Below are 24,537 nucleotides of genomic sequence, written 5' to 3'. Positions count from 1 at the left end.
AAACCAAGCCCTATGAGGAAAGACTGAAAGAACTGGGTATGTTTAGCCTTGAGAAAAGAAGACTGAGGCGAGATATGATAGCATATTTCAAATATTTGAAAGGCTGTTATACAGAGAAGGAGCAGGATCTGTTCTTCATCATCTCCAAGTACAGGACATGCAACAAAGGGTTCAAGTTACAAGCAGCCATATTTCAGCTGAATATCAGGAAAAACTTCCTAATTGTTAGAGCAGTATGGCAATGGAACAAATTACCTTGAGAGATAGTGAGTGCTCCAACACTGGAGACATTTCAAGAGAAATTTAGACAACCACCTGGCAGTTATCTTTTGATTTGTGTCCCTGCATATCTGCACTGAGCAGGGGGTTGGACTCAATGGCCTTATAGGCCCCTCCCAACTTCATTATTCTATGATTCTATGATTCATTTCTAACCTAAGCCTCATCTATCTACATTTACAATCCTAACATTCACAATCTTCTTAATTATCTAAATACGTTTCCTAGTCCTATGTGACTAAAGTAAATTCTCACTCATTCTAAAGTATGCCCAATCTCCTCCCACCTGGATTTTGGGGAAAGCAGCCAATCATAACCAAGCCCCATTGAGGCAGATTCTTTCTTCAGTCCTCTTCTTAATTGTAACCCACTCATCAGTCACCTATCAACCCATTCATTCCATCACACAACCATTTAACTTGCCTACCTGCAAACAACAGCCATAAATAAAACAGAAGGTGACTGAAGTTGTCACAACTGACTATCAAAGGAAGAGCAGCAAAAGCAAACAGAAGGGGAAAGGAAGGGAACGGAATGGAATGGAATGGAAAGGAAAGCCAACTCCAGAGTAGCCCCCCCAAAAAAAGCAAAGGAAGGAGATGCAACTCAAAGGATGTACTGCGTTTGTTTTTCCACTTCTATTTCACATAGATTTGGAAAGCGATCCTGTATGCCATCCAATCCTATAAGGATTGCCCTCTAGGCTAATTTGGCCTCTGGAAGTCCATCATCTAGCATTCCAAAAGCTCCATGTCCTCTTCTCATTCCTGAACCTGTACAGTATCTGATTAGAGATTGGCAATAGTGTTCATAGAATCATAGATTAATGTAGTTGGAAGGGGTCTATAAGGCCATTGAGTCAAACTTCCTGCTGAAGTACCTCTGACAGATGTCTAACTTTTTCTTGAACTCACTGGAGTGCTCACCACTTTCACCTGCATATGCAGCACATCCTCAACATTATTTAACTAGATAGCAGAGATTCCATATCCTGCATTCCACTGATGCTTTCAAAACCCTGCAGTGTCCAATCATGTCCTCGGTGCTGGATATTCAGAGGTTAAACAGTCTCAACCAATTATAGCTGCATCCAGGCTTTGGTTCATCTGCAGTATGGAAAAGCCAGGAGACTCCTTACTTGAAAGCCTCTCCAATTTTTCTTCCCCCCCCCCCTCAAATTGAAAATATACTCCTGGTCCAGATTTCAGGTGCCCTCTGGAACTTGAAAGTTATAAACCTCATTACCAGCAATGAGTTATGTTTTGGAGGTGAAAAAAACAATGTCTGGTAAGACAGTTTCTTTTTGTATGCAATGAATAACGTTTACCCATTACTTTTTCTTATTACTTTGAGGAAGATAAAAGGCTTTTTTGAGAAATCTTGTGTATTTGGCTTTGTTTTAAATTCTAGGCAATTATATTGTTTTTCAGAGCAAATTTTACAAATAGGTAACTATAGATGAGCAGGAACTCCCTCCACCTCCCTGGCTGAATCCCCCACTCATCAGCCAGTGCACGCTCCTCTCCTCTTTGGCTGTTTGACCATTCTCTAATAGGAGCATAGGTTTCCCTGCCCTGCCTCCTTGGCTGATCGCCCACTAAGACAAGGAGGCAGAGTGGGCAAACCTGTGCTTATGCCAGGAGCTGATCAAAATGCCAATGAGGAGGAGGACAGGAGTGTGCTCCAACTAGTAAGTGGGTGGTTGGCCGGGGAGGCACCCGTGGTGCTGCACATACAAATCAGCATGACCCTTTGAATCTGAATCTGTCTACAGCTAATACAAATTTGAAGATTATTTCCATTAGCAACATTGTACAGAACAACAACACAAAAATTCCCTTCCCAGCTAAATAATTCAAATTTAGCTCTGAGATCTGTCATAGCTGTTCTTATGCAAAGAAAAGAAAACTATGGCCTTTAAATTAGACCTGTGGACCATTTCTTCCACTTCCTGGGGCCATTGGGAACTGAGAAATTGCATATGCTTTCCTTCCTGTCAGTATCCAAGGTTATGCACCTTGGCATTTTCATGTACTGTACTCTGTTTCCCCACAGAACATGGAATGCTGGGATAGAGGGACAGGAAAGAGAATCATGCCCATGTGTCACCATTTCCAAGCGTAATGACCAGTGGAGGAGAACATTAAATTTTCTCCCTCTTTCCAGCAAACTTTCCTGGGGTAGAGAAGATTTGGTGGTTTCTATAGGTTGTTTGTGGCCATGAGCTGTTCTCCATCCCTGCATATTACATGTAAAATCATGTAATAATAGACTTGCATAGTTTGAAGAGATTCTATGGCCATTGAGTCCAAAATAAATAACTGAAATATCTGTGAGAGATGGGCTTTTTAAAAACCTCTAACAGAAGAGAGTCCACTACCTTCCAAGGTAATATATTCAACATTCAACAGCTCTTACCAGCAGGACATTCTTCCTTACGTTTACTTCAAAATCTCCTTTTCTACAGTTTGAATCTGTTAATTTGGCTCCTACACTCTGGAGCTGCAGAAAACAAGCTTGCTCCATTATCTACAATATCCCTATGAGACAACTACCATATCACTTCTCAGTATCTGTCTTCCAGCATAAACATACTTGACTTCCCCAACTGTTCCTCAAGGGACTTGCTTTGCAGAGTATGTACCATCATATCTGCCCACCTTGGGACTTGTTCCACATTATCAACACCCTTCTTAAACTGTGGTGCTCAGAAGCAGCAGACACAATATTGAATTGATGCTATTATTTTTCTTGACACTATGTACTTCGGCTGATGCAGAAATCTTGCATAAGCTATTTTTTTGCTGCCACATCATGCTGTTGCATCACATTTTATCTTATGGCCTACAAATACCTTTACCTTTTTTATTTGGCTGAGTCCTCTCTCTGTGTGTGTCTCTCTCTCCCTCTCTGTCTCTGTCTCTGTCTCTGTCTCTCTCTCTCTCTCTCTCTCTCTCTCTCTCTGTGTGTGTGTGTGTGTGTGTGTGTGTATCCTTAGGAAGGGACCATAATTGCAAAATTAGACTGAAAGAATGTGCTGTACAAGAAAGGAACTTCTGTTCTTTTTGAACAAGAATTCTGTTCTTATCGCCTTGATTTAGATAACAAAATGTCAATACATGTGTTCAGGATTAATTAGGTAACAAGGAGAAATAGTCCACCTTTGCACCTGTCCTTGTAATTTATTTCAGGGTCTTGAAGATTTTGTCTCCAATACTCTTTTCTTTGAGCCTTGGATCCTACACAAGGGTAAGGCTTAAACAGAACTGCTTTTGAGATTTGGTTCTTGATATATAGTAGTCAGTTGACTAAATGGGCGGGGTACAAATTCAATAATAAATAAATAAATAAATAAATAAATAAATAAATAAATAAATAAATAAATAAATAAATAAATAAATAAATAAATAAATAAATAAATAAATAAATAAATAAATAAATAAATAAATAAATAAATAAATAAATAAATAAATAAATGTTTGGATTAGACAGACCTTTGAATATTTTATTTGTTGTAAGTGATTCCTGTTCTGGTGCCTTTTTGTGCATGGAATTCAGAGGCTTTTTTAAAAGAAAAAAAGCACATCCAAGTTGCCCTGTGTTTATGTTGCTGATGTTACTTGATTTACAAGTTCAAATCTCTGCAAAGTTACTGTGTTTCCAGTGTTCATTTAGAGAATAGCAAGCAGAACCAAAAGGATGGTACAGCTGCAGACTAATTTTTTAATTATCTGTTCTAGATATCCATATCAAGCTAGTTGGTTGGCATATCACAGATCCTCTCTTACCTCCAGTCTTTAGGTACTTCACAGGATCTTCCAAAATTCTCAGAGATTATGTACTATGGCTTTGAGATTACCCCTGCAAACTCCTTCAGTATCATTGGTTGCAGTTCATTGGGTCCTAGAAGCTTGAGTTCATTTAAAGTAATTAGATGTTCCCATTCCTTTTCTCTACTTTTCATAGGTAGCAGCATCACACTGCCTCATTTCTCTTAGGCTGATCACTGTTTTCTCTTTGGGAGAACTCATGGGTAAAGTAGGCATCGAGCAATGTGTTCATTCATTTACTTCATTTTTATGCTGCGTTCTCCTCATAAAGGGATTCAAGTGGGTTTACACATAGTTAAAATATAGAATTTAGAACACAATGAAATAAACCATTAAAAAAGAATAAAACACGAGAATTTTAAACTGCTTGGGGCTTTCAGAACCACAAGGGGCTAAAACATGTTTTTAAGGTGGTTCAATAGCAACCATTAACTGTGGGCATTGTCAAGATGCCAAAGGCACTTCAGCTGAGCAGACAAGTCAGACGGTAATACCAGCCTTGCTGGAAGTAAAGATTGTGAAGCAGAATCAGCCTTTCATGCAGATTCCATACAATTCAGAATGGCAGAAGGGAATAATAAGCACACTAAACAAATGTTTAGGCATTTATAAAGAAACCAGACATAGAGTCATATTACTCTCATCAGATATGAAAGTAAGATTTAGAAATGAGATTTATAAACTGTAGAAAAGCATAAACAGTTTCACCAAGGTGATTTCCATTTGAAGAAAATAGCTTGGCAGAGAATCACAAGATAATTTAATGATTTACAATGTTTGCTGAGGTAATTCAAAGAAAAGAGACTTGATCAGTTACAAGCCCTTTAAAATCTTTTAAAAATTTAATTTTTCAAAAAAACTTATTGACTCAAACAAAGAAGAATATATTTGAGGCAGACACCTTAAAGGGAAGGATAGATGCAAAGAGAAGAAAATTAAATAAAGAAATGGTATAGCATTTCTGACTAATTGAGATTTATTCTCCAGATTTTTGTGTCCAAGAAAGGAAGGAAGGAAGGAAGGAAGGAAGGAAGGAAGGAAGAAAGAATGTAATGGTTAATATTAATACAGTATTCTGACTTCAGAGTGTATACTGAAGTGCTGGGACGTACTTTAAGGGACTCTTTGATCCTTTTCTGTGTGTCCCCTCTAAGGAGTGCTCTGGCAGAGTAAAAGCTGTTTCAGTCAACATGTATGAGAAAGGTTTTAATTCTGCACCATCCGTCATACCCTGTAGGCATGGCAGTGGCTTACCCATCTTCTATAGTTCTTAGCACCTGGATTTGATATAATTAGAAAGTGTGCTGAATCAAGAATCTACCCTGGCGTTAGAAAGCCTTGTTGTTCTGCATGTATTCTGTAGCACCCCCAGAAGGGAACAGTTTGGCTCTTTCACTCAAATTAAAAAGTAACTTACCAAACAGTTCTTCAGTGTCAAGGTTGCTGAAAAGAGAAGTACATTATATTATGAGGAATGCATTGTGATTTTGCAGGTTTTGTTTCCAGTAAACATACATATCTGTTTACTTGGTTCTTATCCTTTCTCTCATAAATGGGATTCAATGCAGCTTTCAAATAAAGACTCCAAATAATATTAAGCCAGATGTAACAGTATCCCCCAATTAGCAATGATGTGCATGTTTTCAAAAGAGTGTACAGAAGGAATGGAAGCCCTGACCTGGATTGAGACATACAATAGCACTGAGAGTTGTTATATTGGCTGTCTGTCTGCCACACAGCATTTTGCACTAGTTGCTAAATTTCTCTTGTAATTGTACACACCAAGCCTGCAGATAAGGATTTTGAGTGATTTATCTACACCACCAACCATCCTAGCCTTCCTGTTGCCTGTTGCTGATCTGTAAATATGGAAGCTGGCACACTATTTCCTGGGATTTGTAGTTCTTAGGGAGGAGCCCTCTATAGAGACTAATAGGCAATAAGACTATGACTCTAAGGAAACACTGTAGCAGCTTCTATTGTTAACAAATCAGCAAGAGGGAACAGGAAGGCCAGAGGAGGTAGTGGTTCAGATAAATCTCTTGAAAGCCTTTCTCTTATAGGGGTGGGTCTGAAACTTATACCATGTTTTCCCGAAAATAAGATAGGGTCTTATATTGATTTTTGCTCCAAAAAGCACACTAGGGCTGATTTTCAGGGGATATTTTATTTTATAGTCATGTACAACAATCTACATTTATTCAAATACAGTCATGCCATCTTCTTCTGGTTGCTGCAGAATGGTGGAGGGTGGGGTTTCACTTAACTGGGGCTTAATTTGAGGGGGGTTAGGGCTTATATTATGAGCATCCTGAAAAATCATACTAGGGCTTATTTTCAGGTTAGGTCTTGTTTTGGGGAAAACAGGGTATCTGTACTGATTCCTGTTTCTGGATTGAAATTCCCAGAATTCTTGGAATTGAAGTCGAAAAATCTGAAAGAGCACACCTTTGCATGAGCACTCAGAACGCAGCTGAGATTAGCTTTACATGCTTTTGTAACATGTTTGAAATACGCTTTGCCACTAGAATATAAAATGGGGTGGTTGTGAATAACAAATCACAATAATAATAGGCATCATTTCTCAAACAACTGATACATTTAAAAATCTGGAGCACAGTGTGTTGCTTTGAATAAGAATGGTTCAAAAGACTGCATTGATTGTACAGTTGGTAAAATGAGTATTATATGATTTTAGTTGACTCTGGAAATGGTGCTCACAAAAAACCTTTGGAATACCACAAAATATCATTGATATTAAACTTGTGAATAAGAATTACAGAGCTGCCATATGTTGGGCATCTGTAGGTTGGGCTCCAGATTTAGTTGGATCTTATGTTATGAGGCTTCAGTAAACCTTCTGACAATCACAGCATTGTCTCCTTGCCCATACCTTCTTCGTATATGTAAGAAAAACATTTTTAATGTAAGAGCATAGGAACAATGAAACCTTCCTTGTACCAAGTATGATTATTGGTAATTTTAGCTCAATATTGCCCATTCTGATCAGGAACAACAGCTGTCCAACGATTCAGGCAGAATTCTTTCCTATCCCCACCTGGAGATTCCTGGTGGTCTCCCATCTATGTACTAATCAGAACCAACCCTCTTTATCATCCAAATTCAGACAAGATCAGATATGTTCAGAGTATCGATGGTGGCTGTAAATAGCCAATTGGACTGGGCATGTTGCGATGTGTGCACTGAAGAGCCTGGGGGCACCTATAGCAGGCTGCACTTTGCCCACACCTGTCCTCAGTAACTCAGCATTCTATTTCCATGTTAGCCAACAAGGTGTCTGTAGGAAAGACACAAGTAGGACATGATTGTGATAAAAGGTAAAGGTAAAGGTAAAGGTTCCCCTTGACAATTTTTGTCCAGTCATGTTTGACTCTAGGGGGCGGTGCTCATCCCCGTTTCCAAGCCATAGAGCCAGCGTTTTTGTCCGAAGACAATATTCCGTGGTCACATGGCCAGTGCAACTTAGACACGGAACGCCGTTACCTTCCCACCGAGGTGGTACCTATTTATCTACTTGCATTTGCATGCTTTCGAACCGCTAGGTTGGCGGGATCTGGGGCAAGCGACGGGGGCTTACTCCGTCGCGTGGATTCGATCTTACGACTGCTTGGTCTTCTGACTCTGCAGCACAGGCTTCTGCAGTTTAGCCCACAGCGCCACCACGTCCCTTCATGATTGTGATAGCATCCTTATACTTGTGTGCCTCTGCAACAAATATTCAGAGTGTAGTGCAAAGAACAGATAGCCCTCATGATTAGTAGCCAGGGATATCTGAGATTGTTCCATGAACATGTACAAGTGGGAGTGCAGCCTGCAATGAAGATACCACTTCATTGGTACTGCCCCCCCTTCTATTTGTAGTACCACTGGGCATATGAGGCATATCCAGATGTTATGACTTAATCTGAGTAAGACTAAAGACTCTCAGACCTTTGCATATTTAACATGGAGTTCTGGAAAGGAGTCTCCAAGCAGCTTCAGATGAACATGCTTAACCATGACAAGTGGCTGGTGATGTGGAAGACAGGGCTTACATGCCTCTTCATGTCCCCACCACCCACTTAGTCCTACGCAGATTAAGCCATAATGCCTGAGAATATGGACAACATCTGCAAAGTGCTGAGGCAGGTAGAGAGAGCACTATGGCAGGGCAGCGCAAATGTCAGCACTCCCCCGTGCACATATGCAACGTGTAGCTCAGGCCCATCCTTGTGAGTCTTTGAAGCTGGCACCAGTGTTCTTGGCTAGGCAGCCCTGTGGATTTTGTTATGATAGGAAAACAGCATCCAACTCTTTCACACAAGAGAGTTCAGGAGTGGGAAGGTTGGAAGCCCCAGCTGGTGTTAATCTGTGTAATCAGTACTGCTGGCTAAAGGTAGCTGCTGGCTTGAAGCAGGGCCAGCTAACACCAGCTGAGCCCCAAATCTCATATTATAATTTCAAATCATCTGAAATTGAAATGCTTAGTTCTGCTCCAGCACTCTGCAGGAGAAATGTGCAAGGCTGATTTCTGATTTGCATATGCTTGTTTTAAGCTTTTAACTAGGTTAACTATAAGAAACATATATTGATAATTCTTTTGGTAGACATTTCTCCTGACTCAAGTCCAGAATTAATCTCTATAGCAGCTCTAGCAATGAAGTAGACAATTATTTCTTTTAATTTCTGATTGGTAATATTATGCTCTAAACTTTAGCTTGTGTTTCTTCTCCCTTGTTTCCCCCCTGCCAGGACCAATATGCCTTTAGCTTGTTGTTGTTTATTCATTTAGTCATGTCTGACTCTTCGTGACCCCATGGACCAGAGCACGCCATGCTTTTAGCAGTTGCATGCAAATATTCAATCAGAAATAATGCAATAAACAGGATTCTCAACTGCATCATTACACCACAATTCCTGCCACTGCAAGTTCTGCTTGGCATGTATCTGTTAAGGAAGGATTGCCTAGTGTGAAAAAAGAGACAGCAATCTTAGCTGCATCCAAAGAGAAGGCAGGACCTATTTCCTATTCTTAATGCCCCCTACCCATCTCTCCTGCATAACTCAGTGCTATGCATGTTAACTCAAATGCAAACTCCAGTAAGTACAATAGGTCTGACTCCTGAGTCAGTACACAGGTTTGATTTTTTTTAACAAATTAAATGTTTTGCAGTCTTTACAGGGGGCCAGAGAGGTAAAGGCCTCCTGTCCTCCTGCCCTGCTTGTGGACTTCCACAGGAATCATGTAGGGAATAATTTACTAGACTTGTCCAGAAGAGCTCTTCTTTTGGATGTTGGACAAAGTCATGTGTGTAGAAGTCCTAGTGGCTGTTAAGGGTGAGGGGACTTCTTGGGATTTCTTTGGCATGGTGAGAGGTCACATGGATAGCTACAAGACAGGGAGACTTCTCGGTGGAGACCTTCCCCAGAAAGAGTCACCTACAGAGAGTTCTTCTCTACAGCAGGTGAAGATCTTTTTATTCTGTTTTGTTAGTGGGTAGTTTTAACAAACTGATATGCACATATGTAATGGGAGAGGTATGCCCTTGGCTAACATCCCCCATGTAACTGGTCAGAAGAATCTATTTTCCCATTTCTAAAACACCCCTTAAATTTAGAGGCCAAGATCCTATCTGACATACTGTAGGTGAAGCCAAAAGCCCTGCTGGCGTATTTGTGGCTGGCTGGCTGAAGATGAAAAGAGGAAGCATCTGATAAATGCTGCTGCCTCTATCAAGCATCTTACATGCTAGTAAGGCCAAACCAATGCATCAGGTGGCCCTTCTGTGCCATCTGCAATGGCTACAAGCTGCATGATAGCCGGGAACTGCAGGGAACAGATTGTGCAAGAGAGAGTGCAATGCCTCCTTGTGAGAGTGAGAAGGATGTAGACTTTCTCATGCAACCAGGACATATGCAAGTGTTTTGTGCCAATAGAACTCCAGCCTTAGCATCATAGCATAGCATCAAATTATCTTCCTGTTCTTCTCAAACCTGAAAATTCACTGTTCATATGTTTAGGGCCTCTTTATTGTCAGCTAAAATGTCTTCCTGCATAAAAAACTAAACACTATGAAGACCATGGGGGAGGGGGGGGAGGAATGGCTTCAAAAGCAGATCCAGCAATTCATATGGAAGGCCCTAGAGCAGTGCTTCTTAACCTTTGTTACTCGGATGTTTTTGAACTGCAACTCCCAGAAACCCCAGCCAGCACAGTTGGTGGTGAAGGCTTCTGGGAGTTGCAGTCCAAAACTCCTGAGTAACCCAAGGTTAAGAACCAGTGCCCTAGAGGATAATGTCCTGCTCTCTTGAAGAATAGAGAAGAGACACAGAAATATATATTCCAATGCAGGCATAAACATATGAGAAAGTGAAACTCTGGGAAGAACTCTTATCTCATTTTCCCCCCATAACAACCTTTCTCAAAAACACCCAGGAAAGGGAGTAGTTATGAATTTGATCCATGGCATTTTGCATGTTATCTGCAGAGCTATGATTTTATCAGATAACGCCACACTGCAAAAAACAGATTGCCTCTCCAAGTGTTGATCGTGTGCCATCAAAGAACTTTGAAAGAAATGCTACCCACTCTGTATTGTTTGTGTCAATGGTGTGAAACAGTTCATGCAATTCATCTCTGGTCAGGATTCCATCAGCAAAGTAAGCTCTGAATTCATCAAAGGACAGTTTGCCATCATCTGAAATTAAAACATTAGAAGGGAAAATTGGTTGCAGGTTTCCTAACGTTTCAAGTACCACATGGTATATTTTTTTAAATAGCTAATGATGTGCAACAAAGATAACAAGTAAACACAAATGGTTTTATTGCCAAATGCCTGCCACCAGTGATGGCTGCCAGTTGTGACTGGTGTGACAAAAGGCATAGCAGCCAATATTGGATAGAGCAAGAGGTGACAGATTGAGTCAAGGACAAAGGCGGTTATTCACACATATAGAGACAGATCAGACTGCATGCATCCATGCAAGCAGACTTCTACAGAAGCAGGCATTCGATCAAACTTCAGTCAAACTACATATATAGACTTATCCGATGTATAAGGCTATATAGAGTAATATTACTAATACAGAGATATTAATTTTAATTTGGTCAAAGAACTGTACATCAGATATATGAGTCCTGTGGTGGCTGGGAGTGGGAAGGAGATTGGCATTAAGGGTTTAAGGGCTACCTTGCACAATAAAATCTAAATTTTCTCCTTCACCTTCACTTGCCCTGAGAGTTTTCACCTGGATACAGAAAAGAACACAACCATTCCACGAGGCTTCAGAAAGCTCCCTGATACTTGGCAAACCTGTCAGCCACACACAACATGTTCCAGAACTGGAGGGCAGCCCCCACTCCAAAATGTTGGGTTAGTCACATTTCTGGACTCACATTTTCTATCTCCCTGCTCTTCACTCATACAAAATGTGGGATCTAGTGTTCAGCATGAGAACAATGGAGGTGAAGCTGTCATCCTCTGCCTCAGAAGAAGAAAAAAGTGGGAGTGGCCTAGGTGAGAGTAACTTGAGTTTGCTGTAGGGCAGTGGTCCTCAACCTTGGGCCTCCAGATGTTCTTGGACTTCATCTCCCAGAAATCCTGGCCAGCAGAGGTGGTGGTGAAGGCTTCTGGGAGTTGTAGTCCAAGAACACCTGGAGGCCCAAGGTTGGGGACCACTGCTGTAGGGCACTGCCCCATTTGTCCTAAAGGGCCAAGCTCCATTGTAACCCAGCATATGGTTGCTTACAGAATCAAGGGCCAAGTAACCAAAAGGGATATTGTAATGATATCAGAGACAAGGAGTCTGTGGACTCCAAGGCTGGAAGAGAGACATGGTTGGTCATACAGCTACAAATGGGAGTTATTTCAGTGACTCATGGAGGAAGGATAAATCTCTTTCTATCTGCCCAGTCACGTAGCCAACCAAACCCTGATGGAATCCTTGGTTTACTACCTGCTCCTTGTCAAGCCTACGCCTTCAGTTCAACACTATCACTATCCTTGGCTCCATGCCTCACATTTTCTCTGCAACAGTTTTCAAAGAAGTAGCCCTGTTAGTCTATTTCGGCATTCATAACAAAAATAAAAAGGGCATTTTATGAGCCTCGTGGCACAGTGGTTAAACTGCTGGACTGCAGCCAAAACTGTGCTCACAACCTGGGGTTCAATCCCAGGTAGCGGCTCAAGGTTGACTCAGCCTTCTATCCTTCCAAGGTTGGTAAAATGAGTACCCAGCTCACTGGAGGGGGGGGGGAATGTGTAGCCTGCATAACTAACTTGTAAACCGCCCAGAGTGTGTTTGAAGCACTATGGGGAGGTATATAAGCAGCACACTTTGCTTTGCTTTAAGAACAAATAAGTTTATTTCAGTGTGATCTTGCATGGATTACAGACCACTTCCTCAGCCACATGGAGCACAATAGTTAGGCTGCAGTTTATACAGACAGAAGCAAATGGTAGGGATTTGAGAACCAAGTGAAATGAGGAAAAGAGAGGGATGATTACAATAGAAAGGGGGTTTCAACATAATAATGGCATTGCTAACACCAATGATGATCAGTCAAGGTGCTGATTACATAGAATGCCCTGTTCTCAGCAATCAGCCTTGCTATCAGTAATCAAATGGCTTTCAGAAAGTGTGCTGAGTTATGTCAAAGGAAATAACATTTCAGTTATCGCTGTTCCCAAAATTGGGCATGAATCCAGAGTACTACCATACATTTGCCAAAATCCTGTTGTTCAATGAAGTAAAACATCCTATGGTAGCAGGCCCACTGAATCTATGGGGATTTGGTGTGCCAACTCATCCATAACTTCAGTTGATTCAGAGAGGCCTACTCTTACTTGAGTACAGTAAGTTGCAGTTAGAATAGGCCCATTTCAATCAATGGAACTTACAGGAGGAGTTGACTCACCAAATATTCACTGGTTTCAATGGGCCTACTCTAGTGCGATTTACTCTGCTAAGCAAAACCAGATTATGGCCACTGTATACTGAGAATCCTTGATATTTATTTATTCCTTTTGTGGTATATTAGAATCTTTGGTCAGAATCCTATTGGTGTTTATGTAAAGTCTGTGTAACTGCTAACTGCCCTTAATAGCAGGCAACTGACAAGAAGCCTAAGCACATCTAGGCTGTATGCCTGATTACACATCTGACTTAGCTACAGTCAATTAGCTACAGCAAGTTATGCATGTCTTCCACAAACCCTGATGGGATTCTGGGCTGTGAGAATAGCCCACTTCAATTATCTCTCTCAAATCTTCATTTATAATGCATTTTCTCCACAATGTGGAATGCTTGGGGCATCAGAGTCCACATGATGCTGCTACTTGGAGAAGGCGGCAGTGGTTGCCAAGTCTGTGGCAGCATCCATAGCAGCCGTCCTGTGACCACAATGTGTTCCTGCCCCTCACTGAAAGCAGCAATGAAGCAGTGCCAGCTGTTCCTTTGTATGGAACCAAAAGCCATGAAGGAACTTATTGGCACTGATAAGCTGCCCAAAGCAGCTCTCTAGAGTGGCAAGAGACCTGCCAGGGCAGAAGAAGTGGGAAGTTTTCCACCCTCAGTGATCTGCCACCTGAAGTGGTCACCTCACTCCATCTCACAAGTAGGCCAGTTCTGCTTATTGTCCCCAGTATCCTGCTTGTATGTTCCAAAAATTTAAAACCATTAAAAATCAATTTAAAAATCAATGAAATCTTCATATAAGAAGGGATGAGGAAACAAGAGAGCTTTATCTTGTCTTGTTTCTCCCAATCCTTTGCAAAATAGGGGAAAATAGCAAACATATTCATATGTTTCTGTTCTTTGATATTTCTGAAAGTTCACTGTTTTCAGTGGAATAGTATGAAGACAGATGATTCATGAAACAAAAACCTTTTCTGGAATGACATTTTCTCCAGCCAGATCAAAGTTAACCAAATACAGTATCATTTCCCTTGGCAACCTAACATTTTTTTTAAAAAAAATTTCACCCACCTTCCTGATCTTAACATACCTTTCCTAACATTTCATTAGCATTTCTCAAGTAGTCATAGAAACATCTTTAGAGTAAGATTTCCTCAACTGTAGCCAGTTTTGGAGAATAATCTAAGCAATAAAATATATGCGCTTCTTCTATATCAGAATACTATTTAGCTTTTGACATCTTATCTACAAACAGAGTACTTGGTAGAATATTAAGATTACACAGGCTTGCCCAGAGAGGCTTATTCAGGCTAATAGAGCCACTTAGACTCTAAAATCCAGTGTCTAAGTAAACAGAGAGTATTATATTGGGAAGAGATACAGCAGTTGGTTGGTTGGTTGACTGACTGATTGACAGCAGTTTAAAAAGCTGGTTCAGTTGAAAGAGAAATCATGTTTCTTTGTGTTTCTAGAAGAATCAGTCTTCATCTTCTAACAGTGAGAACACTCATTCGCAAAAAAGACAAAAAAAAACCCCACAACTCCTGCTTTACCCCCAGCCCCACCCAGGGCAGTGGAGGGGATGGAGGAGGAGATGACAGACAAGGAAGAGGCAGCTACAGTAAAGAATGGGCTCACATACTGTGTTTCCCCAAAATAAGACAGGGTCTTATATTAATTTTTCCCCAAAAAACCCCCCGATGTACAACAATCTACGTTTATTCAAGTACAGTCATGTCATCTTCTTCCGGTTGCTGCACAATGCTACACAATGGTGGAGGGCAGGGTTTCACTTAACTGGGGCTTATTTTTGGGATGGGGCTTATATTACAAGCATCCTGAAAAATCATATTAGGGCTTATTTTCAGGGAAAGAGGGTACCAAAATATAAACCCTCAAGGCAATTAAGGCTAACCCAACTGGCTTTACCCAATTTGTAGCGCCTAGTCTTTCTATCTACGCTTTTCTAATCATGTGCCACTTCATGATTTCGTAACTCATAATAACACAATCAGGTCCTTGTGGTGAACTTCCCAGCTCAAACCACAAACAGAAAGCAACAACAACAACAACATCAACAACAAGATGCAGAAATGTTTGTTACAAACATTTTGACTGTTGCCTTTCTAACCAATAGGGAGAGCTTAAAGCTGGCACTAGAATGCAATTTTATTTGAACCATTTAATTAAAGGAGTGTAATTCAAATGTGTTTGTTGTCCCCATTCTTTAGGGCAGGGGTTCCCAACCTTGGGCAACCCAGGTGTTCTTGGACTGCAACTCCCAAAAGCCTTAATCACAAGCTGTGCTGCATGAGTAACACTTCACAGGTAACAGTGAAGCAACATTACAGTATTTTGATTTTTATTTCCAAGCCCAACTCCAGGTTTCAGGGCACTTGGGCTTTTACTGGATTATCCCCTGGCACAGGCTAATGGTATTGACAAGGTCCTGGTGGATGGAGGCAAATGACCAACCCAGCAGCGACACTGTCAAGGTCTACAGGCCCAGGTAGCTGCCAGCAAGTGGGAGGGGTTAAGCATCCTAATTTACTGAAAACACTCTTCTGCTTAGTGTGCTGTCAGAGGATGGCTCCTTATTTGAAGGGCTGTCTGATTCAGATATAGTTTAAAGAGAAACAACTCTAGAAAGGGAAAACAGGGAGGCTATGACATACATATTCAGAGTTAACCACTGAGGTGCTGTTTAAGTAGGCATACAGGTTACCTGCTCATAGTCTCTGCAACTACTATGACATGTATTACACATCTCTTTAAATGATGGTGCTTCTTTTGGTTTCCATACCTGTAACTTTGCACAAGCATTTTTTATGCAGAGCTGGGCTTTGTTCAGTCCTCTTTTGCAAACACATTCTTCCTTTTTTGCAACCTGTAAGTGGCCACTCTATAAATGCTGCCATTTTAATCCTCCATAACAGTATGATCCCAACATACTATCCACAGGGCATTGTGTTTTGTGGGGGAATTAAAACAGTGGCAGCCATGCCAATGCATCTGTAAGTGCCAGGTGATTTCAAAATAACATAAAGAGAGGACACAAAGCGGGGCTGGCATAAGAAGCAGTAAATTTGCGAGCCAGTGTGACCTCAGGCTGTTCTATGAGTCTGCACACAAGGACACAAGATGTCTTTCCTAAGCAGCCCTTTTTTGTTCAAAGCTTTGAAATATTATTGTGGGGAGGGCTACAAAGCCCAGAATCCCTGGTCAGCATGGATTCTGGGAGCTGTAATCCAAAACAGTAACATTGCCAGGTTCTGGTCCAAGGCTGCTGTGTACTGTTGGTCATATCCCTGATGCACTGCACTTGCTACTGGAGGCTTGTTCTTGCTACGACAGAATATCAGTCAGGAACAGGGGTCTCTAAACTTTTCAGCAGGACGGCCACATCATATACACTCCACATTTTTGAGGGCTGAAGGAAGGTTCACGTGCCCACCCACCCTCCCTCACGAACACCTGCATGCACAGATGCCCACACGCCAGCCCACTGGGCTGGATACAAAGGCAAGGAGAGCTGGATGTGGCCTGTGGGCTGTAGTTTGGAGACCCCTGATCTAGATACATCATTAGCAATAGAGCTGTTTGCACTTGTCCTTTATTCTTCTCCAGTAGCTGATTGAGTGCTTTCCAACCTGAGAGTCTCCTCTTCCAGCACTACCTCTTGTTTCATTTTGGAGACACCCAGTGTGCAAAGTGATACACAGAGAAATAAAATGTTGTTAAAGGGGGGGGGGGACTCAAAGTGATGACACTTGAGCCAACTCACTCATAAGGACACTTAAAAACACAGAGAAATTATAGGATGATCAGTCATGAGAACGTTGATGATCTGTCATGAGCACTCTTTCAAGCTTGAATAACAAACAACAGAAGAGAATTGCTGACATACATTTCAATATAGCCTAGGGTCTGGGCCATAGCTACCTTTATGTATTAAGCTATGAAAGGCTTATAAACATTAAACATTAGCAGTATTTTCCCACTTTATTAAGAGGATGATGCTTTCTGTATTTGAAAGCACTAAGGAATAAGGTATGCACTATTTCTGTTGGTGCCAGAGATCAAATTCTGGTCAATTTGTTCTGAATCATTCTCCTTTTTAAATTTGAGGAGAAATGTGAAATTAAGCAGGAACACAATCTGAAACTGGATTCTTAGCTAGCACCTTACAAGTCAGTATTACTACTCCTTTATTTTCTGCCTTAAAATATTGATATTGTGAACAGATTACTACAAATTTGATTCTGCTTTAACAACAGTTGTTTAGGTTACTAGTGACTATAAAATAATTAGTCATAATAATAATCTAAGAAATCTGTCTAATCTATGTCTGTTCAGAAGCAGGTTATTTTTAGTTCAATTGGTCTTTCTCCCAGGGAATTAATCCCCATTGAACGTAACAGCATGTATTTCTGAACAGACATGTATATGATTGTACTATTAATCATACTTTGAAACTAAGCAAAAATCTAGCTCCTCAGACAAAGATATGCTTCCTCACAAAACCCATCCTCAATCAAAACATTTCCTTGATAAAATTCTTCATGCATTTAGTCACTGTCTCCAAGTTATGTATTAGCTGTTTTCCAAGCACAGAAGAAGCCCAACTGGAGAAATGACTGTAATGAAATTTACATTTTTTACCTTAGAAAAAACAGCAACATTTAAAAAGATCTGATCATTATTAAGGGAACTTACCTTGAAAGCTGTGTTGGAGAACAGATTGAACAGTTTAGGGCACTAAACTATTAGCTATACATTGCGATAAATGAGCTTTCTCCTTTCTACGGCTGGACACAAAATGGGTCTTTTTATGCAAGAGTGATCTTTTGTATCAGCTCACCATGCACAAGAGACATTTGATAGTGGGTCACACAAAGGATTTCATGTGTTGAGACAATGGACTGGCATGCATTTGTCCCCAAAGTCCCACAAAACTGGGAATAGAGAATTTATGGCCATCCAGATGTTAGATTATTGCTCACATCTGCCCTCTCCTCAACAGCATCTGGTCACACATCCCTTGCTTCTGCATGAAACATAAAGTACCATTAAAGAAAATGGAACTTTACATTATATTTGCTTTTGAAACACATCAAGTTGGTATCAGATATTATATTTCTTGTTTTTTGCTTTCTTTCAGCACAGTTGTTCTCCACTTGAATAAAAAGAAACCACATTCACATCACATATTCTCAAGCATCCCTGCTGTGTCATTCATTTCTTAATTATTGCATTTTCAAGCTGATGCTTTCAGGAATGTTGTTAGAAGGAAACACAGCACAGCTGCTTCACAGCACCCCGTTTCTGTTTGAACATCCTAATTTTTTTTTCTGTACTGCAGTTGTTCAAAGGACAAGGGCTTTGGTTTCCTCTTAACTGCAATTCCTCCTATATGTTGTTGGAGGAATTATAGGATTTGTAATCTAATACATCTATAGGGAACAAGATTAGAGAATGTTTCTTTGACTAGGGATGTGAACCTAAAAGGATGAATTCAGTTTTAGAGACATTAATGGGGATGACATTCCACTGGTAGGCAGGACCATGGGCATGGTGGAACCAAAATTCCAAGAATGTTAGTTTTAGTTTTAAAATGTTGCTCCTGATAAGTAAGACTTAGAGAGGCATATCAATGTTTAGAATAGGAAAATGCTAGAGGATAACCCAAGGAAAAAAGTTTAGTTTTTTCTTTCTTTCTGTGAGACAAGGGATTTTCTGTAAGTTGTAAATATGGTTTTCACTTATAGAAGAACCATTATGCTGCCTTGTTACTTGGATGTTTTAAAATTAGAAGCATTAAATGGGTTGTTTGTATGTTTTTGCTCCATCAGCCAGTTCTTCTGGCTTTGCTGTGTTTGTGGTTTGCTTTACAAACATAAGAGACACTAGTTTTGCACGGAAATATTTTGTGTAAATTGTGAAAGCCTCAACATACTTGAGGAAAAGAATTTTGGATCGGGGGAAGCACTCCTTCTCTTGTTCTTGTGCTGGAGGTGGAAAATCAGACAGGAGTTGACTTTCAGCAGCTTGTCTCAAAGTGGCAAGCGGGTCTCTTCCATCAAAAATGAGTAATTTAGTAAGATTCCATGTCCCTCACTTTGGAGGAGAATTGTGCTCCCAAAAACATAATTCTCCCCTAAGGGGAAATAAAAATTGTAGTGGTATTGGTGGGTTTTTTCCCCTCTTGGAGACTGCACTATTCCCCATTCTACTATCATAGATACAGGGTTTCATCCGGACATCTTGTGAGAAATTTAACTAAATATTTAACTGGATCACATGCCATTTAATTCTATGATTCTCTGAAAATGAAGACAAAATTTTGGACTTACCATTTTTGTCTGCTCTTCTCAGTATCTAAAAGAAAACAAATGAACAGGAGCTGGTTTTTTACCTCATAGATAGTTGACAGAAAGTTGGCTGGTTCAGTTGGGTAGATAACCTGGAACCCTTCCCATGAGTTGGTCTACAATGCCTATAACTCCTAATCAACATGGCCAATGGTCATAGATCATAAGAGGTGTAGTCCAGGCACCTAGAAAACACCATGTTATCTACCACTCAATACTAGAAATGCTTTTTACACAATGCACATTTTAGAGATAATTTTTCCCATTTCAAAGTAGAGCCAACATGATGCTTGCCAAACTCCAAAACATCAGGAGGTGCCAAAAATTCTACAGCATTTCAGTTTGGCAGAGAAATGTTTAAGCTGAAACTTCCAGTATGACTACTATCAATTTTACACCCAAAACTGGGATATCAGGAATGGACTTCTAGTGCTTGCTTGTATTTAGCAGATCTAGTTTTTCCTGATCATTGTACCAATCCTCCATACATACATTAACCCCATGTAATAGTCGCAGTACGTATTTTTTTAAAATATCTTTTTCTGTGAATCCCCACTTCCAGCCATGTATATATACGCCTGCCAACATTTCATGCAAAGTGCCACAGGATTCTCTGATTTTTTTTCCTATTACAGTTTAACATCATAAACACTCTTTTCCAACAACACAAGAGACAACTCTAGACATCACCAGATGGGCAATACCGAAATCAGATTGATTATGTTCTCTGTAGCCAACGATGGAGAAGCTTTATACAGTCAGCAAAAACAAGACCTGGAGCTGATTGTGGCTCTGATCATCAGCTTCTTATAGCAAAATTCAAGCTTAAACTGAAGAAAGTAGGAAAAACCACTGGGCTAGTCAGGTCTAGTCTAAACCAAATCCTTTATTAATACACAGTGGGAGTGAAGAACAGATACAGTATAAGGAACTAGATTTGGTGGAGAGAATGCCTGAAGAACTATGGATGGAGGCTCGTAACACTTTACAGGAGGCAGCAACAAAAACCATCCCAAAGAAAAGAAAAGGCAAGAAAGCATAGTGGCTGTCCAACAAGGCCTTACAAATAGCAGAGAAGAGAAGGGAAACAAAATGCAAGGGAGATAGGGAAAGTTATAGAAAACTGAACACAGACTTCCAAAGAATAGCAAGGAGAGACAAAAGGGCCTTCTTAAATGAACAGTGCAAAGAAAGAGAGGAAAATAATAGAAAGGGAAAAACCAGAAATTTGGTTCAAGAAAATTGGAGATATTAAAGGAACATTCTGTTCAAAGATGGACATGATAAAGGACAAAAATGGTAGGGACCTCACCGAAGCAGAAGACGTCAAGAAGAGGTGGCAATAATACATAGAAGAATTATACCAGACAACCCAGATAGTGTGGCTGCTGACCTTGAGCTAGACATCTTGGAGAGTGAAGCCAAGTGGGCCTTAGAAAGCATGGCTAACAACAAGGCCAGTGGAGGTGACGGCATTCCAGTCGAGCTATTTAAATCTTAAAAGACGATGCTGTTGAGGTGCTACACTCAATATGCCAGCAAGTTTGGAAAACTCAGCAGTGGCCAGAGGATTGCAAAAGATCAGTCTACATCCCAATCCGAAAGAAGGGCAGTACCAAAGAATGCTCCAACAATTGTACAATTGCACTAATTTCACACACTAGCATGGTTATGCTCAAAATCCTGCAAGGTAGGCTTCAGCAGTATGTGGACCAAGAACTCCCGGAAGTACAAGCTGGATTTCGAAGAGGCAGAGGAACTAGAGACCAAATTGCTTACATGCGCTGGATTATGGAGAAAGCCAGAGAGTTCCAGAAAAACATCTACTTCTGCTTCATTGACTATGCAAAAGCCTTTGACTGTGTCGACCACAACGAACTATGGCAAGTTCTTAAAGAAATGGCAGTGCCTGACCACCTTGTCTATCTTCTGAGAAACTTATATGTAGGACAGGAAGCAACAGTTAGAACTGGATATGGAAGAACTGATTGGTTCAAAATTGGGAAAGGAGTATGACAAGGCTGTATATTGTCCCCCTGTTTATATAACTTATATGCAGAATACATCATACGAAAGGCAGGAGTGGGTGAATCCCAAACTGGAATTAAGATTGCCGGAAGAAAATTCAACAACCTCCGATATGCAGATTATACCATTCTGATGGCAGAAAGTGAGGAGGAATTAAAAAACCTCTTAATGAGGGTGAAAGAGGGGAGTGCAAAAAATAGTCTGAAGCTCAACATCAAAAAAACTAAGAACATGGCCACTGGTCCCATCACCTCCTGGGAAACAGAAGGGGAAGATATGGAGGTAGTGACAGATTTTATTTTCTTGGGCTCCATGATCACTGCAGATGGGGACAGCAGCCACGAAATTAAAAGATGCCTGCTTCTTGGGAGGAAAGTGATGACAAGCCTAGACAGCATCTTAAAAAGCAGAGACATCACCTTGCCGACAAAGGTCTGCACAGTCAAAGCTATGGTTTTTCCAATAGAGATGTACGGAAGTGAGAGCTGGACCATAAAGAAGGCTGACTGCTGAAGAATTGATGCTTTTGAATTGTGGTGCTGCAGGAGGCTCTTGAGAGTCTCCTGGATTGCAAAGAGAACAAACTTATCCATTCTGAAGGAAATCAACCCTGAGTGCTCACTGGAAGGACAGATCCTGAAGCTGAGGCTCTAATACTTTGGCCATCTCATGAGAAGACTCCCTGGAAAAGACCCTGATGTTTGGAAAATGTGAAGGCAACAGGAGGAGGGGACAACAGATGGCAAGATGGTTGGACAGTGTCATCGAAGCGACCAACATGAATTTGACCAAACTCTGGGAGGCAGTGGAAGACAGGAGGGCCTGGCATGCTCTGGTCCATGGGGTCACGAAGAGTCAGACATGACTTAATGACTAAACAACAACTGTTTAACATGGCTGCTCCTTTGAAAATGATATCCTCCAGGTACCAGCCACAATCCTAAGCAAACCAAGCATTAATTTGGACATGTAGTGTTAAAAGACTCAGATAAATCTGAATTTAAAACAATTAAACTGAAATATCCTGATATAATTTCAATTAAAGCACAAGTTTCCTATAAACACAAAGGCTCATTTGGTCCCTTACTGACATTTTGATCTTTGGTAAATGTCATCCTTGTCACTCCAGTTGATGAGCTTTGATAAAATGGATTGGTTTTCTGGCTGATTATAAACCTAGACTGGTTACAAGGCTGTGTTTGTTCAATGTTCACCTGTTCATAGTTTATTAAATTTAAATGGAATGTCAATCTTTCCTGTTCCTCTCATATATGTAAACTACTCCAAGGGCCTTTTTGAGTGGAAAAGTGATTAATATATGTTGATATGATGTAATATGATTAAATTAAGACACACTATGAATACCACATAAGTGCTTATTATTTTTAGTTATGAATTTGTGTATCCAGAAGGAAGTAATTTGAATAGTTCTTTGAAGTTTACAGTTTTCGACTATCCTTTAAAAGAAAGTGAAGCAGATAATTACATTAAGGAATATAAATTATTTTTCTTTTTATGACATTCAGAGGGTAACAGGATAAATAGCTAATATTAATTTTATTTTCTGCTTCCCTCATTTCATTTTAGAAGCCCAGCTTCTTCCACTAAAATGCAGCCAAAGAACGCAATTAATTCCCCCTACAAGAAACACTGCTTTCTATCATATTAATCAAAGCTTCAAGAACAGAAAAAGGCTTTTAATAGGAACTAATTTTTTTTAAATAAGGGAAAACAAAATGTTACTTCCCAAGTTACCCAACTGCCTGTCATACTAAAACAATATAAACAGTATAATATCCATATGACCTCAAAAAGAATGGATGCACTGACAATTATTTTGATCTGATGCCTGTCCAAACTGTGTCAGAGATTTATCTCTACACCTAGCATTTTACTGGGAAATTCATAGACCCTGTACCAACCTTAAGTTGTGGGGTGTGACAAATGTAGCACATCCCAGGGAGTCTTAACTCAGCAGGATTTACTCTCCGGAACAAGGTATATAAGATTGATTGATTGATTGATTGATTGATTGATTGATTGATTGATTGATTGATTGATTGATTGATTGATTGATTGATACCCCACCTATCTAGTCATTTCGATCTCTTTCACGATCCTCATCAATAGACCCAGAAGTATTTTCTATTAATCTTAGAAATTTTGGCTTTCTTCTTTAGTGTAACTCTTTCTCTCTCTGTAACCCTGGTTGTTTTTAAAGGGGCATCGTTTTCAGCTGAGCATCAGAGCGGCTGGACAGCAGCTTTAACTGCTCCATCGGTGCCATGTATCAACCTTTTAACATCACCATCCAGGAACATTTTGAGCCTGGCGCTGAGTTACTCCTGCGCCAAAATCGAGGACCAGGATGTTAAAGGATGATTTAACAGGATGATTTCTTTAAAACAGTAGGGTCCTCGGGTTTTTAAAAGTTACGCGATCGGCGAAAAATTCACAACCAACAGGTGCAACTTAGCGCTGCCTGAATATGTGGCGAGAGAGGGAACGGGTTGTCCGTGGAATTAAAGGCACCGGCGCTTCTGTCAAAGGAGTCCTATCAACCTGCCCCCCCCAACCCGCAGGAGACCCCACCCCGCGGCGCCCCTCCAAGCCCCCAAATACGCGGAAGACGAAGAAAACCAGCGGGAGAGAGCTTACGTCGAGGAAGATCGCGAGCCCTCTGGTCGTGGCCGAGGCCGAGGCCGGACGGAGGAGCTCCGAGGAGGAGGAGGAGGAGGAGGAGGAAGACGGGGACGGATCCCCATTGCCGCCGCCGTCCATGCCGGCTGGTTGTGCCTCCCGCGAGCTGCTGCAGCGACGACGGGGCTGCGCTGGGATCGCGACAGGCAGGCAAGCAGGCGGGCGGAGGGTGGCCGCGCCCCTCTTCCCTTCCCCTCCCTCCCTCCCTCAAGGAAAGGCTCTCCTGCCTCACCGCCGCGATGCCAGCCCAGGGTGCGGCAGAGCCGTGTCGAGCTCGGGCAAAGGGGCGGGGGGGGGCACTGATCTTTCCCCTCGTTGCCACCCGCCGCGGAATCGTCGCCAAAGAGCCGCTTCGGAAACTAGGAGGCTTTCGGCAGCGTTGGCGCCCCCCCCCCCGCGCACCCTCCCCGTCG

General features: G+C 41.1%; 1 protein-coding gene across 3 annotated transcripts in view; it reads right to left on the bottom strand.

Moving 5' to 3' along the window:
* The window catches only part of NECAB1 (N-terminal EF-hand calcium binding protein 1), a 58,462-nt gene extending 34,135 nt beyond the window's left edge, over positions 1-24,327 (bottom strand). The window contains exons 1-4 of one of the 3 annotated variants that reach the window (XR_013545311.1): positions 24,083-24,327; positions 19,379-19,403; positions 10,699-10,807; positions 5,527-5,552 (exon numbers count right to left, since the gene is read on the bottom strand). Coding sequence is in view for 2 of the 3 variants with exons in the window: in XM_072999097.2 (XP_072855198.2) it covers positions 5,527-5,552; positions 10,699-10,807; positions 19,379-19,403; positions 24,083-24,205 (283 nt within the window). In the remaining variant the exon portion in view is untranslated. Of the gene's footprint in view, positions 1-5,526; positions 5,553-10,698; positions 10,808-17,886; positions 18,073-19,378; positions 19,404-24,082 lie in introns of those variants that run through there. The other 2 variants (XM_072999097.2, XM_078393584.1) reach the window with 2 other exon arrangements.
* Between the last annotated feature and the right edge of the window lie 210 nt (positions 24,328-24,537).

This window comes from Pogona vitticeps, chromosome 4, assembly GCF_051106095.1.
Source record: "Pogona vitticeps strain Pit_001003342236 chromosome 4, PviZW2.1, whole genome shotgun sequence".
Lineage (NCBI taxonomy): Eukaryota > Metazoa > Chordata > Lepidosauria > Squamata > Agamidae > Pogona > Pogona vitticeps.
This window is presented reverse-complemented; position numbering and strand designations above follow the sequence as displayed.